This window comes from Stegostoma tigrinum, chromosome 16, assembly GCF_030684315.1.
Source record: "Stegostoma tigrinum isolate sSteTig4 chromosome 16, sSteTig4.hap1, whole genome shotgun sequence".
NCBI classification, from domain to species: Eukaryota; Metazoa; Chordata; class Chondrichthyes; order Orectolobiformes; family Stegostomatidae; genus Stegostoma; species Stegostoma tigrinum.
Window position 1 is genome coordinate 46,106,027 of NC_081369.1, and position 23,030 is coordinate 46,129,056.

General features: G+C 40.3%; 1 protein-coding gene across 2 annotated transcripts in view; it reads left to right on the forward strand.

The window, feature by feature from the left end:
- cmip (c-Maf inducing protein) overlaps nucleotides 1-23,030 on the forward strand; it is a 228,537-nt gene that overhangs the window by 202,040 nt on the left and 3,467 nt on the right. The window contains exons 14-20 of one of the 2 annotated variants that reach the window (XM_048546877.2): nucleotides 448-573; nucleotides 4,145-4,261; nucleotides 9,420-9,560; nucleotides 11,304-11,351; nucleotides 18,271-18,417; nucleotides 21,035-21,140; nucleotides 22,892-22,962. In XM_048546877.2, coding sequence (XP_048402834.1) covers nucleotides 448-573; nucleotides 4,145-4,261; nucleotides 9,420-9,560; nucleotides 11,304-11,351; nucleotides 18,271-18,417; nucleotides 21,035-21,140; nucleotides 22,892-22,962 — 756 coding nt within the window. The remainder of the gene's footprint in view (nucleotides 1-447; nucleotides 574-4,144; nucleotides 4,262-9,419; nucleotides 9,561-11,303; nucleotides 11,352-18,270; nucleotides 18,418-21,034; nucleotides 21,141-22,891; nucleotides 22,963-23,030) is intronic. The other variant, XM_048546878.2, reaches the window with a different exon arrangement.

Sequence of the window (23,030 nt, forward strand, 5' to 3'; positions counted from 1 at the left end):
TCCTTTTGTGAACTAGGTTTGGCAATTTACTTGAACATTTTTGCCCCACCTCTGCAAAATAATGTCCCAATTACTTGATGACAGTTGTGGTGTGTATGTGTGTATCTGTATCTCTGCATGTGTGTGTATGTGTGTGTGTATAAGTATACATATATATATTATTTGTGTGTATGTGTGTTTGTATGTCTTTATGAAGCAATTGTTCATTTCATGTTATTTTTTAAACTAAAATTGCATTGAAGTAAAGTCATTCATTTGCCCACAACTGCACACTTTAAATGAGGTACTGTACACAGAATGACTGATTGTGAAAATATTAAATTGACCTGGATTTAAAACTGGATTTCTGGATAAGTAAAAGTCATCCTGTACCCATGTAATATGGGTCACTGAGCATACTTTAAATACAAGGCATGGCACTCAAGCTGATTAATTGTATTCTGGCAGGTCCATTCCTGCTTGTTGAGTGTTCGAGCTGGCAAAGATGGTTGGTTCCAACTCTACAGTCCAGGAGGAGTCGCTTGTGATGATGATGGAGAGCTTTTTGCCAGTATGGTACGTGTTTGCAATAATGTGAGTTAATATCTTCTGTTTATGTTATAAATAAATCTAAGATATGTTGCTTAAATGGAGTTAAAATCGCATGAAGTTATGCAATGTTCTATGCAGTAAATAATCAAAAATTTTACCCTCTCCTTCTCTTTCATCTATTGGAAATGAATGATAATTTGTGCCCAATGTGTTTGCTTCTAATTGTCCCACTGTGAGCAGATTAATTGTAATCTCACATGACTGACTGTCATGATTCATTTCAGTTAGGTGTGAAGCAGTTTCCAAACTGTACTTGAATATATGGATTGCATAGGATAGGTAGCATAGAACCAGGCCAGTGGATCTGACCAATCCATGCCAGTGTTTATGTTCGACTTGAATCCCATTGAGGCGGCACAGTGGCTCAGTGATTGGCACTGCTGCCTCACAGCACCAAGGACCCAGGTTCGATTCCACCCTTGAGCAACTGTCTGTGTAGAGTTTTCCCATTCTCCTATGTCAGTGTGGGTTTCCACAGGGAGCTCTGGCTTCCTCCCATAGTCCAGGGATGTGCAGGCTAGGTGGATTGGCCGACGGAAAATGCTGCGTTACAAGGCTAGGGAAGTGGGGGGATGTTCTTTGGAGGATTGTTGCGGATTAATGAGTTGAATGGCCTGCTTCCACACTGTAGAGATTCTATGATTCTATTTCTTCTCCGCTAAGTTTATGATCTTAACCCTCGATTTGCTTCTGTCCCATATCCTTGACCATTGCCACCATATTTTTGAAAACAGTTTAGCCAGTACTCCAGCCGACCCCTCTGGCAAAGGAAATTGGCTGTCAGCCTGGTCAGAGTGTGCCTTTCATCTGATGGTGTCAAGGAATGTCCAGTCCACTTTAAGGGCCAAACCACATTCATTGGTTGAGAAACAAATGGTGGGTATTCCAGAAGCCTGACCTATTGACAGGTTAAGAGGTGCCTGTTCTTTGGGGAAAGGGGTATCAGATGAGACAGAAACAACTCCATTTGAAGCACAAATGTTCATATACCTGGGCCCTTCCAAAAAAGTAATTTTCTAGTTCACTGATACCCTAAGTTAATATTTGGTGCCCTCTGTAGGAACCCAGTTTGCATATTATTCTTGTTATATATCTGAAACAGATGGGGTCTTTAGCAACCCAAAGACTAGATGCTTAAAAGGTGGTGCCAACCACATTTGCAACAAACAGCAAGCCACTTTTGTGCTGCCCAGACTTCTTTGAAGCCAGTTAAAGTCTAACTGTGAGTGGAATCTTGCTGAGAACAGAAAGGGTTTATATTTATTTCATTATCAAAAGCTCACTTCAAATCTTACTTGGGTATAGATTACAACTATGCTGAAGTTACCTGGCAGCACACCTAATACTCCATATTCTACTTGGACCACGGTTCCCCTGCCTGATCCCCTATGTGATGCTTACTATCATACCTCTCGCTTTGCTCTCTGCATTGATTGAACAATTGTACGTGGTTCCATTGCAGCAGATTCAATTACACCAGACCTCCCAGTGAGTTTAAGTCCAAATGCATAAAATAATTTAATTATTCCCCAGGCTTTAGATAGACAACTGCTCCAAGTTAGTTTCTGTGTTAGGAGGTATTAAATTTCTTGGATGACGCATGCCTTATAGCTGCCTGTTGCAAATATCTGTTTTATGGCCCTGGCTTACGGGAAGAACTAAGAGTGATAAATATTACTTGGCCTTTAATTTGAGTCAGTAATTTTACATTCTGGCTTCTAGTTGAAGATTCACCACATATTCAAATTTGCAGCTATGTCATGAAAAGCTTGACGGATTGAAGTGCAGTGGATAAATGGGACCATTGTGTTTGTTGTCATAGGCAAGTTCCAGGGTTGCTTTCACATGATGTCATTTTGTCTGAACTTTAGTTGAACTATTTGGCTTCCACAGTCAATCTCTGGCAGAGCCAATGAGCCAACTTAGGCTTCCCTGATGGAACTCTTGTAATCCTAATTTGACCAGGCGAAGGAGATAAGGAAGGACACTGCCACATGATCCTCTTTCTGTGTTTTTTTTTCCTTGGAGAAAGATTCAAATAACATTCCTCTAAGCCAAAAACAAGTGACATTGATCAGTTTCATCCTTGCGGATTTGTTTTTTTTTTATTTGCAGATGTGGCACAGAGCTTTGCACAGTGCAAATGCCTTGAATTATCAAAATGGTAAAGGATATATTTTGCAAGAAAATTCAAATTGAAATTCACTTTTACAGTGAAGCATTTTCCAACCCTGCACATCCTTGGACTGAGGGAGAAAGCTGGACCACTGTATAGAAACAAACACAGGCAGAGGGAGAACATGCAAACTCCGTATAGACAGTCACCAAGGGTGGAATTGAACTTGGGTCCTTGGTGCTGTGAGGCAGCAATGCTAACCACTGAGTCACCAAGCTGCCCCAATGGGATTTAAGTTGAATATAAACACTGACATGGATTAGTCAGGCCTACTGGCCTGTTTCTATGCTGCCTATCCTATGCCGTTGTAGGTTTATGAAATCTCACAGCATTCCACACTCGATGCTTGGGTTGCTGCCAGTATTAAAGTAAATGTGGCCATTGAGGGATTCTAGATTGCTAGTCATTATACTTTCATTTTCTCTGTCACCCTGGGATGAGGCAGGGGAGATGCAGGTCGGGTCCAGAAGAGGGAGGACACAGTGGACTAGTGAAGGTCCTCAGGTACTTTTGCCTTCCCTCTGGGCTTGTTTGAGGCCCTTCCAAGATTTAAAACATGTCATATGGGGTCAAGAAGTGCAAACTATAGCTACTGATGTGTGGCACATGTGCTACTTATTTGTCTCTGAATTACATGGTCAGAATTGAATGACCCCGGCCCATCCAGTGAAGTGAAAGCATTGGAAGAACCTACTGGGTGAGATGGTGTTGGATGGGGACTGTGCTGACATTCTGTCTCGACATTGGACAAGTCTGGGGTTTGTAGTGCTCAGCTTTCCAAACCGCCCCCCCCACCCCAATACCACTGAGGCCCTTTACTTGCGGAATGAATGTTGGGTGGGGGTGTAACCTAGGGGAAATCTGAAAAACAAACCCTGTTGGATTTACCTGAATGCTTCTAGAGCTTCCTTCATTGTTGGGTTCTCAGAGTCTAGGGATCAGGAAGTGAGAGTTGCTGATAAACCTTGCTGCAGATTCCCTTTCTCACCTCCCCCCACAACACGTCCTTCTGTCATCACCGACCTGCAGCCTGACTCACTTTGTACTCTGGGCCTCGGTGGTTATGTGTACCAGTGACAGCAGCCAATGCCTGCCTGATGGCAGTACGGAGCAGAAACACACCAGAAGCTTACTCTGATGCAGAAGCCAACTCTGATTGGTCACCCAATCTTGGGAGTAGAAAAGCATCCAATCGACACTTAGTTTAATCAGCTTTTTGGAATGTAGACAGTGCTAGGCTCTTGCCAGCTCTTCTCGCATTACCAACATCACATATCACCTCAGCATCCCAATGAAAACAGAAACATTGCAAATGTCTGTGTATGCATTGTGATAGTTTGCTTGTCACATAAGTACAGTCATTTTTTTTCTCCTCAGGTGCACATTTTAATGGGATCCTGTTATAAGACAAAGAAATTCCTGCTATCACTGGCTGAGAACAAACTGGGGCCATGTATGTTGCTGGCTTTGAGAGGAAATCAAACAATGGTAGAGGTAAGACTCCCACATTGCAATTGGTTATGTAATCGCATTAATAAGATACTCTGCATGTATCCTAACTGCATATAGCATCAATATTTTGTTTCCGTTGTCATAGGCAACATCACATTTTGTATGTAAGCCTTTGTTTCATAACAGTTAGAAACAAAGGTAAAACTTACTTTCCCAGTAAAAATTCTCTGCTTTCAAGCCAATATAAATTATTTTGATTGGCCGGTAAAATGCAACTAATGTCCAATGAAATAACCTACGGGGCGGCATGGTGGCACAGTAGTTAGCACTGCTGCTTCAAAGCACCAGGGACCTGGGTTTACTTCCAGCCTCGGGCGACTGTCTGTGTGGAGTTTGCACATTTTCCCCATGTCTGCGTGGGTTTCATCTGGGTGCTCCAGTTTCTTCCCGCAGTCCAAAGATGTGCAGAGTAGGTGGATTGGCCATGCTAAATTGCCCATAATGCCCAGGGATGTTTAGGTTGTGTGGGTTAGACACGGGGCATGGGTCTGAGTGGGATGCTGTTCAGAGGGGCTGTGTGCACTAGTTGGGCCAAATGGCCTGTTTCCACACTGTAGGGATTCTATGAAACCCCATAGTAAACAGTAACATGCAAACTGGATTTGTGTTATTGACTGATACCGCACTTTTTATTCTCCCCAACATGGTCTTTATTGTCTTCTGTTGTTTGAAAGGGCCAGAGATTTTGATTTTAAGATACCTTCATGGATCCAGCTCCAGCCTGGTGGGAACAGCTTTGAACATTTCAGAAAGAAGTCTCTCAGTTAGTGCCATCTGCTTCCTGACCAGCTGGTAGAGGGGGAACCCCTTTCCTAGATGTTGATGTTTCAAATCTGAATCTCGCGTTATGAGTTGAGCTCTCTGAAGTAGGCTCAATGGCCCTATCTTTCTCTTTGGGTACAGAGATGGGACATTTCCCAGTTTCAGAAACAAGACTCTGGTCAAAAGTTCCACAGAAGATCGGTTTTTACAATTTATGGCTGTGGTGTCGCTTGGCTGCTTGGCCAGGAAACCTCCAAATAAGTTTGGAGGCCACTGGCTGCAAATTTGGGTTGGGCGCACCTACTGCTTCCATGTGTTGACACTGTGTATGCAATTTAATAACTAAAAAAGGATAAAACCCAAAATGTCGCTTCAGCCATCATTGTCTCTCTCATGCCTCCCCTTCCTCTCACACACCACACACCTCACCGCAGGCCAGGTTGATGCCACCTTGTACTGCCATGCCACCCTGAGCCCCCTAAAGCACTCCAGTCTCTTTATTCCCACCAAATGACTCACTTTGTAGGCCCTTGGCCCGTCTCAACTCCTGCGCCCCTCACACAGACTCTTACAGCCTTTGTTAACGGTGCCAAAGCACACCACCATCTGTCCCCATGCCAACTCACCTGGTATCCCTCATCATGAAACACCAGAAACTCTGCTAACATAAAATAGATCAATGTGTCTGTTGATATAATAATTAAAAAAAACTCCAGTTGTTAAAAAATATTAAAATTCCTGTAGCTAATCTCTTATGAAAACAGAATTGATGTTCAAATTCTTTTGACAGTTCTGACAACTATGTGACAACTTTGACAGTCTGTATACAGTTTCAATGGGTTTATTCACTTTTTAGATATATTCCTGAATAGGTTTCACAATTTCAAAAGTTTGTGACCATTTCTTCTTCCTCTCAAACCCAAACTGCTCCGAGGCACCTATCTTCCCACTAAGGTGCTCAGGGACCATAGGGTTAGGAGAGTCATTTTGATTTTTGAGGGAGTTCACTAGAACAGAGCAGCTCTCCAGTTTGTAAATCTGGGCAAGTGTGAAGTTATATTGATGACTGACTTGAAAAGAATCAGATTTTTAAATAGGGCCAAGATGTTCAGACAATAAACATTCATTTACTTTCTAATTTAGTTTTATAGGCGTGGGTAAGTGATTCAATGCCTGTTTACAAAGTAAAACTTACTGGACTTGAGAGTTGTACTGCAGTGAAGTATCACCCCTAACAACAGTGTTGTTTGTAAAGATCTGTGTGTCAGTTAAATCTTACACTTACTTAGCATACTGTTTAGTCAGATTGACAATGAGCAGATTACTGGATCCAAATGCAGAAGCAACAAATAATCAGAGGAGAATAAGAGAAAATTTCTGCAGATTGCATAGAATGTTATTGTTAGGACCCGGGGAGGGGGGTAGGTACTGACAACAGAATAGTCAGTCTGTTGAAATCCAAGCCGCTACAGTTTTGTACTCCAATGACTGTCATTAAATATATCATAATTGGTAGTTGGCAGTGAATCAAAATGCTGTAATTCAGTTGAGGATTTCTGATGACATTCATGAACTGTGCAAGTGAAGCTCAGCTTGCCCCAGAGACTGAATCACAACAGTGAGTTCACTACCAGGAGTTTGTTTTTTTGTGAATAATATGTACTGTCCAAAATACTGTGAAAGCCTGTTTGAAAATATTATTTGCTAACTGGTCATGCAAAGCTAACGATATAATGTACTGTGAACATTTGTCTCTTCATGAGCGGGCATTTCAAGAGACTGTCATTGAAAAATTCCAATTTGAAGGGAAAGTTGGTCATACAACTGACATTAGCAGTTGCTCTCATTATAATTGCTTGCTGTCAAACCCTATTTTAAAAAGTCTCTGTGGACACCCATTAATAAACTTGGATGAAGAATTGACTGCATCTGGTTGAAGTAGATGGAAGGATGCTAAAAGTTACAATGGCAATAGTATCAAGCTTATATTAAATAGTTCATTTTTATTTACGCTACATGTAAAAGGCTGTGGTGTACGGATGTCTCTCTATACTTGCCAGTTTGTTCTTCAATCTTGCTCTAAAAATGAAATATGGACATGCATTTCTATTCATTTTATTTAATTATAGGCAAGTTTATTCTAGGCTATTATGTTTCAAGTAATTGGCTCATGTGAAAATGTAGTTCATAACCTTGACTTTTCCTTTGGAAAAGAGGAAAGAAACTGCATTTGAGCTAACGTGTTGTGAAGCTGGATGAACACAGCAGGCCAAGCAGCATCAGAGGAGCAGAAAAGCTTGAGGTTTTGGGTCAGGACCCTTCTTCAGAAAAAATCATTTTTTCTGAAGAAGGGTCCCAACCCGAAATGTCAAGCTTTCCTGCTCCTCTGATGCTGCTTGGCCTGCTGTGTTCATCCAGCTTCACACCATGTTATCCCAGATTCTCCAGCATCAGCAGTTCCTACTATCTAAGAAACTGCATTTGTAGGTTAAGCGGAACAAGTCCAGAGATTAACAGAACAGTCAGATTGCCTGCTTTAAAAAGTAATCTTGGGAATCACTACTTAAAAAGTGAGTAAGAATCCCAAAAGTTTCATTCTGGTTTCTGATTTTCTGCCAGAAATGTTCTCCAGCTAAATTTTTGGGATGACTGTGACCACTATCTTCAGGCCCCAGTGCAAAGTTCATTCCTCAGCCACTGACTACATCCCTCTCCCTGGCAACCATTTTGGAAACTGAACAACACCATTCACAACCTTGCTGTTATATTTGACCTCGCAAAGAGCTTCTCACCACATTTTCCTTTTGCAGTCAAAACCGGGTTTCCAAAGCCATTGAAGCGTTACTTGAATTCACCCCTGCCTCAGCTCATCTGTGCAGAAACCCTCATCTTTGTTGTCTTCGTCACCTCTTGATTTCATGTTCCATTGGTATCTGGACAGCTTCATGCCTCACTTCCTGCACCCTGAAACTCAAATTTCCCAACGTTATCTAAGCTTCTGCTATTTATATCTTAACCGACACTAATTCCCACTAACCCATCATCCAGTGTTCAGTTGTTTTCATTTGGTTCCTGTCCAAGTTAATATTAATATTTTTCTTGTTGTTTATAAATCTCTCCATGGCATTACCCCTGTTTATCTCTGACATCTCCTGTAGGCCTACAATGCTATAACATCTCTGTACTCCTCCAATTCTGATCTTTTCTTCACCCCTGAGTTAAATGAAGGTTGAGTTTAATGGCTTTATAAAAAAATTCATTTGTGGGATGTAAGCATCGCTGGCTGGCCAGCATTTATTGCCCATCCCTCGATGCCCTCGAAAAGATGGTGGTGAGCTGCCTTCTTGAACCACCAGAGTCTACCTGCTGGAGTATGACCGACAATGCCGTTAGCGATCGATTCCAGGAAATTCCAGGCTTCTCTGCTGGTGGCTGTGCATTCAACTGTCTAGGACATAAGCTCTTAAGCCTCCCTACCCTAATAGCTTCTCAACCTCATTCATCTCTTTTAAGAAGTTCCTTAAATATTCCGTATTTGACCATGCTTGTCGTAATCCCACATTTCATTATGTGGCAGTGTTGAATTGTGTTTCCTAGCACTCCCTTGAAGCGATTTGAGAAGTTTTTGCCATACAAATGCAAGTTGTTGTAAAATGAATATTTCAATGCCTTTTATTTCAATACCCTGACCTTTGTATCACTTCACATCACATCATCTAATCTGAATGTGGAGGGACACAGCTGTACCTTCAAGCCATACATTCCCTGTCACATTCCATAACTCCTGTTATATGACATTCTCTGAGCAGCAACATGAAGAATCAATTCCTACTTTAGCAGAAAAGTATGTACAGATGACCTAATGAAAGATGTATTCATATTTCGCTGCATTTAATGTTAAGAATCTGGGTGAGACGGTAAATTATGGGCGTAAAATGAGGAAAGAAACTGCCCTGATTGGAAGACAACTTCCTTGTGTCATTCTTTGGCCTCCATGTTAAATTAGACAACTTTCAGTTACCAACGGCACTCATCTAAACCAAATGTTGAGTTGATTCTTTAAACAAAGAGACACCACAACAGATTTGTCTGTTTGTATTGGATCTTAAGCAGCTTTGGCAAAGATCCTTAAAGGTACTGCTACAAAAAAGACTCCCTGAAAATGAAACATTGACTTTTTCCAAAGTTGGGACGAGCAGGAGTTTTCTTTGTTCCACAAAGGAACTGTGGAGCCACTAACACATTTGGTTTGGGGGAGGAAGGAGATGTGGAGGAGGAGAGGGGGAGGAGGATAACGGGAGGGGGAATGGAATGGGGTGTCTCTTTTTGGTGTAACGTTTAAATTGACAAAATACTCTTCAATTTCTGTAAACACTAGATCCTGTGTTTGATGCTCGAGTATAACATTATAGACAACAACGACACACAACTTCAAATTATCTCCACGTTGGAAAGCACAGATGTTGGAAAGAAAATGTATGAACAGCTCTGTGACAGACAAAGGGAGCTTAAGGAGCTGGTAGGTTTCATTTCAAAGTCAATTTCACCCTTATTGAGTATTCTCTGTTTCTATTGTCCTTGTGATCAAATCTCAACCTGAGTTATCAGGCTATGTGTTTCCAAAACTACTCAGTAATGTTTGAAGCTGGGAAGTGTTTAAAATTTTCTTGGAAGAGCTCAATACGTCTGGCAGCATCTGTGGAGAGAAATCAGATTTAACATTTTGGGTTGAGTGACCCTCAGAATCCAAAACAAAACAATCCAAAAATTAACTCTGAATTCTGTCCACAAATGCCGCTGGAACTAATAAGCTCGTCCAGCAATTTATGTTTTTGTTTCCGGTTTACAGCATTTCCAGTTCTTTTGGTGATTATTTAAAATTTTCTCAACTTGTTTCCCTCTCCTTCAGAAATATGTAGTCCCCTCCGACAACCTGAGGAGTTCTACCAGCCATAATTCAATATTTAACAATGACGGAAAGGTCTACAAATCTGACTGATGAGGCAAATGGAAATGTTGCTTTCGATTTAATCTTGGGGTTTAGGGCAAGGCAGAAGAAGCATTCTTCTGTTTCTGACATTAATAATAACTGATGTTGAATGTCCAGTGTTAAAATGTCGTTCTTTATTGAGATGAGCAATATCACAGATAAGAGCATTTTTTTGCCAAATAATTGTTTGATGGTCCAAGTGGCTGTGTCAATGTACTTTTTTACAGGCATGTTGTAGTCTGAAGTTGGGGATAACGCTAGTAGAGACTCTAACTGCACAACAAATAGCTGGCCTCCTGCTATTGGCCTGTGTTGGAAGGACTTGCAAATTGATGCTCAATCTCTTTGGCATTCCTATCATGCCTTTCTTGGCCAATAAGTCCTAACATGCGATTCCAAACCCAGAGGTTCTGACTCTAAGATAGAGACAATACCTACATAGGATGATAGGACATCAGAATGTATAATAATGGTGTCAGTGTCACGTGATCATGTTCAGGCCTGGAAGGACTCAGAAGTTTCAGACTCTTAGAGAATATATGTATTTATTATGCTGTAAATAAAGAGTTTGTAAGAAAGCAGTTTGAACTCCAGAAGTAGGACTTGAGAAACTAAAGCCAGTTAAAACTTATATAGAAGATAACATATCCATTGTGCCACAGGACCTCCTCAGCAACTGTTTAAGATGACCTTAATTAATGCCAGCTACAAGTACACTTTCAGTCTCTCAAGTTGTCACTCAAGTTATATAGTGCAAATAATGAGATGCTTTCTTAAGAACAGAGTGTACAAAATACTTCCGGGCTTGGTTTTAGTGCTCTGCGCACTAAATATTGGGTCAAGTGACTTCAGGGGTAACTACCTCCCTGCCCCCCCCAAGCGAGAGGTCCCCAGATCAAGCACCAGTTAAGTGCCTTGGTGTTAGCTAATGAGCTTCTTGACCTGGAGCCTCGCTACTAAAGTCTGGCTCGGCATGAGATTGCCACCCAAAGGCTCACAGCCTCATGGAGCTGGCTCGTTCTGAGGAGTACATGCTGGACCCAAAGCATTTAACTCTGCTTTCTCTCTAGCTATGCTGCTAGATCTGTTGAGTTTTTCCAGCAATTTCAGTTTTGTTTCTGATTTCCAGCATATGCTGTTTTGTTTCTTTGTTTGCCCATTTATTTACCCATCTGCCACCTTTGTTGCCACCTCCTTAGTGTTCAAAGTGTTTCACTCATGTCTGAATGAAATATCTCTTCGTTCATGTGAAATTTTTTGTTTTCATTGCAGCAAAGGAAGGGTGGACCCACACGACTAACACTGCCATCCAAATCCACAGTGAGTTGCGATTTAAACTGATGTTTTTCCATAATGACTATTTTTACCCCAGTGCCATCATTCTATCACTAATAAATCTTCCCTTTTCTGCTTTAGTCATTTCTAGGTTAGTGTTGACTTCAATTTACTCTCTCAGTTCCACAATCACAAGGAATCAGTCACTTAGGAAAACTTCTTGACGTAACCCACCCAGCAGGATCAGATCTGCCAGCATGGAAAATTAAAATTGGGCATGGAGTAAAACAGGTCATAGAGTCATACAGCACGGAAACAGATCCTTCAGTCTAACGCATCTGTGCAGACCACGTATCCCAAACTAAACTAATCCCATTTGACTGCCCCTACCCCTCTAAACTGTCCCAATAATTGGAAATGTTGGAACTGTACCTGCATCTACCACTTCCTCTGGCAGCTCATTCTGCACATGAATCACCCTGCGTGTGAACAAATTGCCATTTGGGTCCCTTTTAAATTTTTTTCACCTTAAAATTTTGCCCTCTGGTTGTAAAGTCCCTAACCCTTTGCTATTCACCTTACCTATGCTCTCTCATGATTTTTTTCAAACGAGTTGGATGATCCATTCTGTTCGTGTGCTCGAAGAGAAGATAGTGGTTGCTTTGTGAAATTCTCAGAATACACTGTTAAAGCAGAAAACATAAACTCTTTCAGAGGAAATTTAAGTATGTGGAGCAGACTGGCAATACCATGGATTGCTCATGTAAAAATATGTACCAGTCAGCTGCATTCTTTTAACATCCAATGATTTCATTCTGCTATGCAGTAGTTTGGGAACCTCCTGACTAATGTTCCTATCCTGTTTGGAGACAATGAGGCATACAGTAGAGTCCTCTTTCCTCACTGAGGTTGACTAATTCAACATCGTTCAGAGACTAGTATAGGATCTTATTGGTCTCTGTGACTCAGCACTGCAATATAATTGCACATTGAGTCATCAGGCCCCTGACGTATTTTATTTCCCATTGAGATGACTGCTGCAGTCATCCTCCACTGCCTATCGTTTTTGTTTATCTCTCTGTCATTCTGTTTGAACAAAGCCAACTGATTTGAAATTGATTTTTTTTCTGCGAAAAATAACTTGAAACCTTGCGCTGTAGTTTATTTCCTAATCTGACAGGAATGATTGGGATGGCCTAAGGAGAGAGACCCTTCAAACTGTTGCACGTTGATTCAGATTGATGCATGTTGAGACATACTGAACATTGCACAAGCTGAGATTGTGGCATCTTAGGAATCGCAGACACAAGTGTTGCTACCTTACATCAGTGGGTAGTCATGGATTTCTGAGGCAGATTATGCAAGCTTCTCAGAGGCTAAAGGTTTCCTGGAGAAATGAGTCGATCATGTTATATTAAAACATAAAGATAGTTGCTTTGGGAATTACAAGCCTGTTGGGAGATAGGTAATTTTGTCTGCCTTGTATATATCAAACTTTATTCTTAACATTAGCAATTTTAGTTCCTGAGCCATAAATTATCTTCAAAGAGATCTACATTTCTGTGACTTGCATCAGCTTCTGATTTCTTTTGTTAAGTTTTCTCAGCTTCTAGTTAAACTGTTCTCATTTCACTACTCTGTTCAGAATATGAAATTTAAGTTATGGATGCAAAAAATGTTCGAAAGATACATTAAACTCTAAAGGAGATGAAAAATTGATTAAAAGGTGAATGCAAGTGTTTTATAAATGCTGACATGCATTACAAACTTGAAGGGGCATGTTAATTGCATATCAAGTAGATGTTTAATTATATTCAGGTGGTGGGTATTCTCAGAGGTACAGTACTGGTTCTTTTCAAATGAGAATGGTCCCTAGTACAAAACTAAGTAGAAACATTACCCATGATCAGATCAAAAGTGTAGTTGCTGGATAGATGATGGAAATGCATGTCTGTGAAAATGAAACGTTTGTAAATATATTGAGCCCACACTTCAGTCATTTCCTGGCTTTGAGTTGTAACATTCATGGATATGACACAGTAGGGAAATATGATGAGAGGAAGTGACAAGATTGAACTGATGCTATTTCAAAAAAAGCTCAAAATTACAAAGAGTTTGAGAAGGGGAAGGGGATTTTTAAGCGTGCAACTGCAGAGAGCCTTATTACTTGAAGTAACAAATAAATGATGGTCTTTGGAAGTACAAACTGATTATGCTCTCTAATCCTAGCTGTAACTTGGAGTTAATGGATGTAGTCAACAATTGACTTTACCACCCCCCCCCCCCTTGTTTAACCACAACAGTTTCCCTTTTGATTCCATACTGCATGTTTTTTCACATTTTGAAGTGACTGCAATATACTGTAAGAAAACTGTAGCCATGGCTGACTTTACTTTATCACAGCAGAGTCGACACCAACAAATAAACACTATGCTGTCAGACAGATCACGCTGACATTGAGGAAAGATGTGCAAGAGGATAGAGGTCCTTCTGACCTTCTAACGGTCATTCATTCTAAAAATGCACAGGCATGACTGGTTCCTACAATGACTGCCATGTTAAAAGCATTTGTGTGTTTGCGCTGCTAGTTACACAATAAATGAGAACGATCAATTGAGTAAGCAAAGAGGGACAAATTGGGGAATAAAATACACACGGAAAGTGACATTAAATGTAATCTGCACCACAGATATGAGAATTATAGATTCACTGTAAATGATGTATACATCTGCACATTCTTTAAATGCCAAAACTGGCTTTGATTTATGTACTGAATAATTTCAGTCATGGAGATTTGAACATATACACACAGTAATGAACTATCCAACCAATGTGCTTGCAGCCATTATCAGTAGAGGAAGTTGTAAAAACAGCTGACTTATCAGCTGACAGTGTCAGGCAAACTGAAGAGATTTGAGGATTGAAAAATAAGGAAAGCTTTTTTGTCCCCACTCCTTTCCTGAAGGTAGAATATGTGCTAGATACCTCATTTAGTAACTTACCTCAAACGGTCAATTTTCCTGTGTTAGTGTCAATAGTGATTATTGACACATTGTTTGACTGTGGTAATAATTGCAACTAAGCCCAATTCCATTCCTGACTTGATGTTTACTCATTAGAAGTGGGGAGCAATCAGAAGCTGAACATCTGACTGGTTGTTCCCTTCCAGCAATGGTTGTGTTATAAATTAGCTGCTGAGAATTCCAAGAGCAATGAGGACACTTTGATTGTACTTAGTTAGTGTCCAGTCACAGAGACACTACTTTTGCTACATCTCTGATTTAAATAAGCACAGACTTAATCCGCACATTAGATTTGGGATCTTCCAAGTTCAAATGTTCAGTGCCACACAAGCATTTTTTTAAAATTAATAATTCAACAGGACAGCTTCCTAGAGAAGGATGATGTCTGTAATTTTATTTATTTCTTACAATTTTTTAACAATTTATGCCTGGCTAGTTTAAAACTTGGCAAATGTGTTCATGGACAAGTACAGATCAATTTTGTCACAATAACATGCATATGGTGTATCGATTAAAAGTAATTCATAGTTTATGTTCTTGAGTCAAGCTTGCAAGCTGTTGATGTGGTTAGCAACCACTGAAACAGCACACATTGTCATCTGATAGCAATAATTCCCTATGTTGACTATGTGGTAGTATTGTCTTTTGATCCGCTATACAAGCTCCAGCACATTCAATCTAGACCTTCTCTTTAAAACTAAATTCAAGATGAACTGCAGTTTTTGAGGATTTAATAGGCATAGTCTCCCTAAATCTAACAAGGATTTTTGAGGTTTTGCTCCAGCTAAACATATGACATTCACATGTCCAGTAGAATTCAGTGTGGAACAATAAGATCTTGTTTGCATGTAGTTGTAGCGCAGTGAACCAAATATCCCCCAGACTGAAGCTATCATGTATCAACTTGTTTCAGCCAGTTACTCAAAAGAGATATCAAAAAACAAGGGTCTGTAAATTATCTCAAAACACCTGTCATTTCGATTTTAAAGAATCTGCAAAGAATATTTTCCTTTGTTTTCAATTCTACATCATTGTAAATAACATCAATATCTCAAGAAGGTTTCAGGATTAGAAGAGATTGTAGAGATTGAGAGGGGCAACATGATGGATGAATTTACAAGTACTTTCATAATTTCCACCTTTGGTTCCCTTCCTGTTACCAAACCTGCTGAGGTCTCCAGCTCTTTCAATCTTGATTTGCAAATTTTGATGAAGTTTACGGTAACAGCAACTTGTATTTACTGAAACACCTTTGACATAGTGAAGTGCCCTGAGATGCTTCATAAGAATATTGTAACAAAATTTCACACCAACCCAAATCAGAGAGCTAGCAAGACAGATGACCAAACATGTGAGAGTTCAGAGATCGGTATTGAGAAGTCCTTGAAGGAGAGAAAAGAGGCTGAAAGATTTAGCTACAAAGTTCCAAAGTGTTAGAGCCTTGTCTGCTGACATTATCACCACCAATGGTGGCTTAATTAAAGTCAGGGATGCTCAAGAAGCCAGAATGAACTATCTCAAAGCAACGAGGGCTAGGAAGAGAATATGAAGATAGGGAGGGGCCAAGTGATTAGTAATTTGAAAACAAAACTCAGGATTTTAGAGTGGACATTACAATGCTAAATCAGAAACCAATGTGAGCAAGCACAGGGATGATGGTTGAACGGGACTCAATGTGAAATGTGTTAGATTTGGATCTAGTGGAACTTGGTAAAGTGACAAAGATTATGTTGGTGTGGTCAACTTTAAAACTAATAAGAGTATGTTTAAAGGTTTTTAGTCACTTGGATGAAGCAAGAGCAGAGTCAAATGATATTACAGACAATGCTAATGGAAAAATTAACTAATTTTGTTGCAAAAAGGAAGTATAGAATTTTTAGAAATGTGTATTCCTATGTGTCATTTACACCAGTGTTTAGTAGGAACTGAGCACTTGAACATATATTTTGCTCACAATGTAGTCAATGTTTCTCAGAAATGAGTGTAGTTGCATACATATGCAAAAGAATTAGTATTGGAATCACCAGTTAAAAAGGAGTGAATTGACTTCTTTCTTTTTAACCTCCTTGGTCAGCCATAACATAATTCTTTTTACCACATATCTATAATCACACCTCATTAAAACCTCGTACCAATTGAATCTAAGGAGCCAATTGCAGGGCTTTCTTGAGTAAAAGACAGGAATTTTATTAATTATTAACCTTGGGAAAACTAATAAAATGTGATGCCAAATGTATGTATAAAGTTTAAACAGAAGAGAGTAGCTAGTACAATAGGAAGACAAAGAAAAATGTAGTTTAAACAGTTAGACTCTGAATTATTGTGGTGGAACCTGAGACTGTGGCTGTTTAGTTGATGTCTTGTATCCTCAGCAGTAGTGAAGTTTATTGAACCTTTTTTTGTTCTCAGTGTGTGGATGTTTCTCTGACTTGTTCTATTACTGGTGCTGACTTTTGAGAAGATGAGAAGGGAACAGGAAGGGAGAAAAATTTCTAGCCGCTGCTATTACTTGTCCATTTTCTTTCTTTCTGTCTGCTGTTTGCCAAGTAGTTACTGAAATGTCATTCATTGATGTATTCCTGAGTCTAGCTCAATTGCCTTTCCAAGCAGGATAGTTGCAGACAACGTTTTCATGTCTAAAGTGTGCAATTTCTCACACAAGTTTTAATTAAAACAAGAGATACGGGTTTCTTCAAGACAAACTGCAATAGCTGGTTTCAGTGCCTTACATAAATGAGTTTAGTTCAGATGATTCCATTTGTTCAACATTGGTTTACTGGACATGTCTGAGGCTGTGGTCAGGTAATTTCTGCTGTCATTGTAGGATTGTTTGTTTCTATTTAAACCTGTTTAGTCTGGGTATGAAAATAAGATGACGGAAGTTGAAAAGTTGCCAAAATGCAAAGCTTACTTCTCAGTATAAGTCAGGCACTGTGGGGTTGGAATTGATTCTGCAAATACTATCTGATTATAATCATGGGGATGTGAAAGGAGATATTCAAAACAAAAACTCAGATTAATTTCACTCAGCATGTGTTTTAAAATCTAGTTAGGCACGATGCAAAATATATGCAGAGGTGAACTTTTACTTACTGTAATTGTCATTCTAGGTGTCAACTTTGGTAGAGATCTTGTCTTTATGTCAGGTATTAGGAATGAGCCTCATCTTTCAGATGACACTCAAAGCCAAGGTTCCCTTGCTCATACAGGTGGACACAAAACACCCTGCAGCCCTATTCCTAAAGCAGCAAGGACATTCTTTTGGTGTTCTGACTAATACTCATCTCTTAAACAATCCCACTAAAGCAAATAATCTGGATGATTTTTCTCATGGCTTTTTATGCGACCTTGTTATTTCCACATTGGCTGCTACATTTACTTTTAGGTGTGACTACACTTCAAAAGAAAATATCTTTGATTGCCTGTAATTAGGATGCCATGATGTGGTGAAAGACAGTAAATAGGTACAAGTCTCTTCGTTTCTGTCTTACTTTATACACGTTTCCAGAGCACTTTTGTGCAAATCTTGCATGACAGCTCTTCTAGAAAAAGATGAACTTGGACACTAATGCGAATCATTATTTGTCATTGACAATCATTCATCCATCTATAGACTGGAGTTATTTCCAGTCCTAAAATACCAATAGAAGCACTGAAAACATAACACTCATTAACAAATGTGATTCAGTCTCAGAAATAAACTGCTGCACAGTTTAACCCTGCTTTGCAAGGCTCTTCTGTCCCTGATTTGTGAAAATTTACAGGAGCCAGTCGTTGAGCAATGTTTTCAACTTGGACACAAACAAAAATCCAGATTAATTTCACTCAGTGTGATTTAAAATCTAGTTGGCCATGACACAAAATATATACAGAGCTGAACTTTTACTTACTGTAATAGCCATGCATTTATATATTTCTCTCTGATTTTGTTTTTTTTTCAGGATGCAGACCTAGCCAGACTTCTCAGCTCAGGATCTTTTGGAAATCTGGAAAATCTAAGCCTGGCCTTCACCAATGTAACCAGTGCCTGTGCAGAACAACTAATCAAACTGCCATCTCTTAAACAGCTAAACCTGTGGTCTACCCAGGTGAGGAGCTTGTGTTTCTCAGATTTACTCTGGCTTCTGTAAGGAAGAATCAAATGTTTCATTAATCATTCCTCACCCAATGATGCATCGGTAAAATAGCATGTCTGTAACTTGCTTTTCATCTCTACTTTTGAAGTTCAGCATTAACTGAAGCTCGAGATAGACCTTGAAGCCAGCCTGGCTCATTTGCAGCTACAGAATACCCTGCTGAGGGGCTCCTCCTCCATAATTTTTTGCCCCAGCTGCTAAGGTTATGGTTTATTTAAAAAATTTACCAAGGCAGAGAGAGACAGAGAGGGAAGGTACCTCCATTTGGAGGCTCTCTCTCTGTGTCTCTCCTTGCATGTTGATCCCAAATCCCACCCCACCCATCTCCAAACAAGACCCTCCTGGACTGACGCTGCAGAGAACTCCACATCCCTCTGTGTTTCTGGCTCAAGAGATAATTAACATTGGAGACGGGTTGCTGTCCGACAACTCCTGTTGGCACTGCTGGGACTGCAGACCTGCTAGATTTTGATTGGCTGGCAGCTCTCCAATGAAAGGCTATCTCACAAAGTGGGCAGAAGTTATACCCTGAGTCAATTACCACCCAACTTCCATTAGTTCAGTTGGGACCTTCCAAGCCAAACAGAGTCATTTAAGCTGGTTGGGGTGGGGTTGTGGGGGCATCCACTATTCCAGCTAGGGCTCAGCTACTGGTTTATGTCGATTTTTGAATAACTTCCTGGGTTTTGTACTGTTATGCGTTTATTCAAAATGCCCAGGACCACTTTACCACTTGTTCAGTCAACCTGTTCTACCCCAGAGTGCAGTGACACTGAATTTAAGATGAAGGTAGACAGATATTTGATGGGAAGTGGATGGGAAAGCAAAGTTGAGACCCAGATGAGATTGTAATTAAAGGCACCTCCTATGCCGTTTATGCTGTCTTCCACCCTCTTCCATCAGGCAGAAGATAGAAATGTTTGATTAAACATACAAATAGAGTCAAGAATAGCTTGTTCTCTGCTGTTCTCAGACTTTTGAACGGACCTTTCGAATGTTAATTCTGATCTCGCTCTCACACTCTCTCCCTCTCTCTGTACCTTCTCTGTGGCTGCAACACTGCATTCTGCACTCTGTTCTGCTACCCTGCTGCAGTTTGTATGGTATGATCTGCCTATATAGTGCACAAAACAACAATTTTCACTGTATCCCGGTACTTGTGACAACAATAAATCAATCAATCCATGAATCGAATTAGTCATGATTAGTATTAAGAGGTGGAGCAGGCTGGAGGGCCTGAATTGCCTAATCCTGCCCTTTATGTTCTGTGGTCTTCCAATGATGTGGAGGTGCCGGTGTTGGACTGGGTTGGGCAAGGTCAGAAGACACCAAGCTATAGTCCAACAGGTTTATTTGAAACCACAAGCTTTCGGAGCACTGCTCCTTCGTCAGACTATAACCTGGTGTCGTGTGATCTCTGACCATGATCTTCCAACACCTTGCCAATGGACAAGCCTCCTTATCTACCACTGAAGTGAAGAATGAGGAAACGATGTTTACACTGCCTTATATCATAATATGAATTTGTAATGGATACTCTTATCCCATACAAGGAATCCCATAAGGATGAAGTGAATACTATGAACAGTTGGTGAAGAGAGATAAAAGAGGCATCTGATGAAAATGTTGAAGTGAAGGAAGCCACCCTGGTTCCTCATCATTTTTAAAAGATTTCTTATGCACAGATGATCTAAATGAATCACAACAATCTTGTTCAAGTGTACCAGTGATGACTTTCATCTCAAAGGAATGGCTGCAGCCTGTAGGAAATGGTCGGGGAGGTGAACAAAACTTTAAATTTAAACCAGAAGTGCATTAAGCTTTGTTAATTTAACATTAAATACTGCGCATCTGCAATCTTGGCATAGGCTGGGAAAGCTTATTGCAAAACTATACACTCTGCAGCCTCCTGTTTGTTAAAAATCACTGGGTGGAAAATTATGGGAACGTAATGAACAGTTTTGTAAATTGTGCTCACAGCCTGTGCTAGTTGAATTCTCACTCCATTATTTTTAAAACTATGCTTGCCAAAGCTCCAAACCAATTAAATTGTCCAGTCCCAGACAGTGCTCCGGTACCAGCTGCCATTACATTTTTAAATTGAACAAAAGCATACCAGTCACCAACCAGGACTCTAAGGAATACTAAACCAAGATATCAAGACAAAACGTCCAAAATTCAAGATCTATAGCAAACTGAATTCTCTTTATCAGAGTAAGAACATGACAATCTGCCTCTCAATCTGTTGGAAACAAATATTTTTATGGGGAATGACGTGTAAATTGTTTGACATGTTATATTTCTCACACCTAACATGTTCTGCCTGGCAGAGATAATGCCACAACTCAGACCCATTTTTGAAGTAAGTTGGAGAAGAAATTTAATATCACTAGAATAAAGTCAATTTTAAAATGGCTGTATAAGCTTCAAGTAACTGTGAAGATGAAGAAATCTATGTTAATGGAAATTCTGAAGAAATTAATTGAATCGGCAGTTTATCTAGTGACATTCGTTGTGATCAGACTGTTACAATCTGATTTTATTTACTGAATTTGTGTCTTCTTTACAGTTTGGTGATGCAGGGTTGCGAGTTCTTTCAGAGCACCTCACGTCACTGCAAGTTCTGAACCTTTGTGAGACACCCGTCACAGATGCAGGCCTCCTGGCACTTAGCTGTAAGTGTAGGACAATTCTCAACCTTATGGAAATGGAAAATCAATGTTTGTTAACCCGCTGTATTGGCAGGTTTCAAATTGAAGTATGAGCAAAGGGTGTACCCCAGCAATATGAACATGCAAAACCACATGAAAGTGCAAAAAGTGTGGTTTGCATTGATCCATGACATTGGAGACACTGTCAATATTGTACCAGGTTAAAAAAAAAACAAAATGGGGAAGTTATGTTTGTTAAGAGATTGAACAATGATCAATTGCATATGGTGCAGCAAACATCCTTTCAGTCCAGAGGAACCAGACAGTTTAATACTGTGGGGTCTGAACATCTGTAACAAAACTATTGCAGAACATCACACTATTCCTCTGCTTGGTAGCTGCAGGCTCCTTGACTTCATTGTGCATATTAAACATTTACCACTTGAAACAAGCAGGGCATGATTGGGAGGACCAGGTTGACTTTCAATCTCTAGCTTTTAAAAGTTTTCCATTACTGGGATTTTCCTGATGTCATATCTGCCTCTCTTATGCAATTGATGCCATCATCCATCGACAATGCCATTATCATTGCATCAAACATCTACCAGGATGCTAAAAGCTGAACTAAATTGATCTAAGTCATTTTTGTTTTGTCTAACAATCCCTATTCTTTCATTTTAATGAGCTGACCCTATTTTGATCCATTTTGCATGGGCAAACTAATTTATATTTTACTCCCAAAGAAAGGGGTTTGAGAGGAACAAGGGCTTGTCTCTCTCTCTCTCTACTGATAATAGAAAATAATATGCTGTGGTTGATTTTTGGCTTTCTTCATTCACACTGCCCTGGATCATACCCAGCACCATGCTGTTGGAAAGCTGAGCCCTTACTGCCTGATCTCTTAATCATAGAAGCATGTAGATGGGCTTTAACACAGCCTCTGCAGACTTAGGAAGGCCAGAATCAGGACGAAATGCCAGATCTCAAGCCTATATCTGCTGCCATTGTGTCCCTCTGACACAATTTTCTTGGAGGCAGCGACCTATTTGGCATCCTCAGGTGAGTTGCTGATAGCTCAACCAAAGGCTAGGCAGCTCTGGAGCCTCAGAAGCTCCACCTGTAGGCAGCCCTGAAGGCACGTATTTCTGTTAAACATGAGAAAGCCTTCAGGCCCTTAGATATAGCCTTCTGCACCCCCCGACCCCAGCAACCTTTCCTCTCAAACCTCCCCCAGTCAAAACTGTGACCACCTCGGTTAGTTCCATGCTTTCATGGAGCAGATAGAGCCATCTTATTTGCCTGTGCGAGAGCTCCCTGGCAGCAGAAATGAGGAGGAACCATCCTGAGATGGCATTGCCTACCCCACCCACCCCACCCCACTCCAACCCATCCATCCCGTGGATTGAATTACCCCCAGCTGTTCTGTCAGACTCCTTGGCGTCTGTTTTCACGGTAGATTTGACTTGGGATCAGAGACAAACCTTGTCCGTCTGTGGAGGACGTAACATGGTTACAACAAAGCAAGCAGGAACTCCTTTGCTCTGTTTTAGTAATAATGCCGGAGACATAGATGAAAGAGAATCCACTGTGTAAAACTAAGTTTAAATTGATGATGGCAGAAAATGTTTCAAAGGCTGTGTTTGTTTGGGAAGAGGTTTCGCAATGGGAAGGCTCCTTGGAAACGTGTAAGTAAACTCTATCAATGAGCCGGCAGCTTAAAATTTGTGTTTTGTTGTCAAAAGTTCTAATGAAAATATGTATATTTTGCCTTTTAGCCATGAGGAGTCTGTGCAGCTTGAATATGAACAGCACCAAATTGTCAGCTGATACATATGAAGATCTGAAGGTAAACGTCCTGTTCAAAGCAGCTTCTTTGACTTGTTTTATGATTATAACAACCCTGGTGACTGAGAA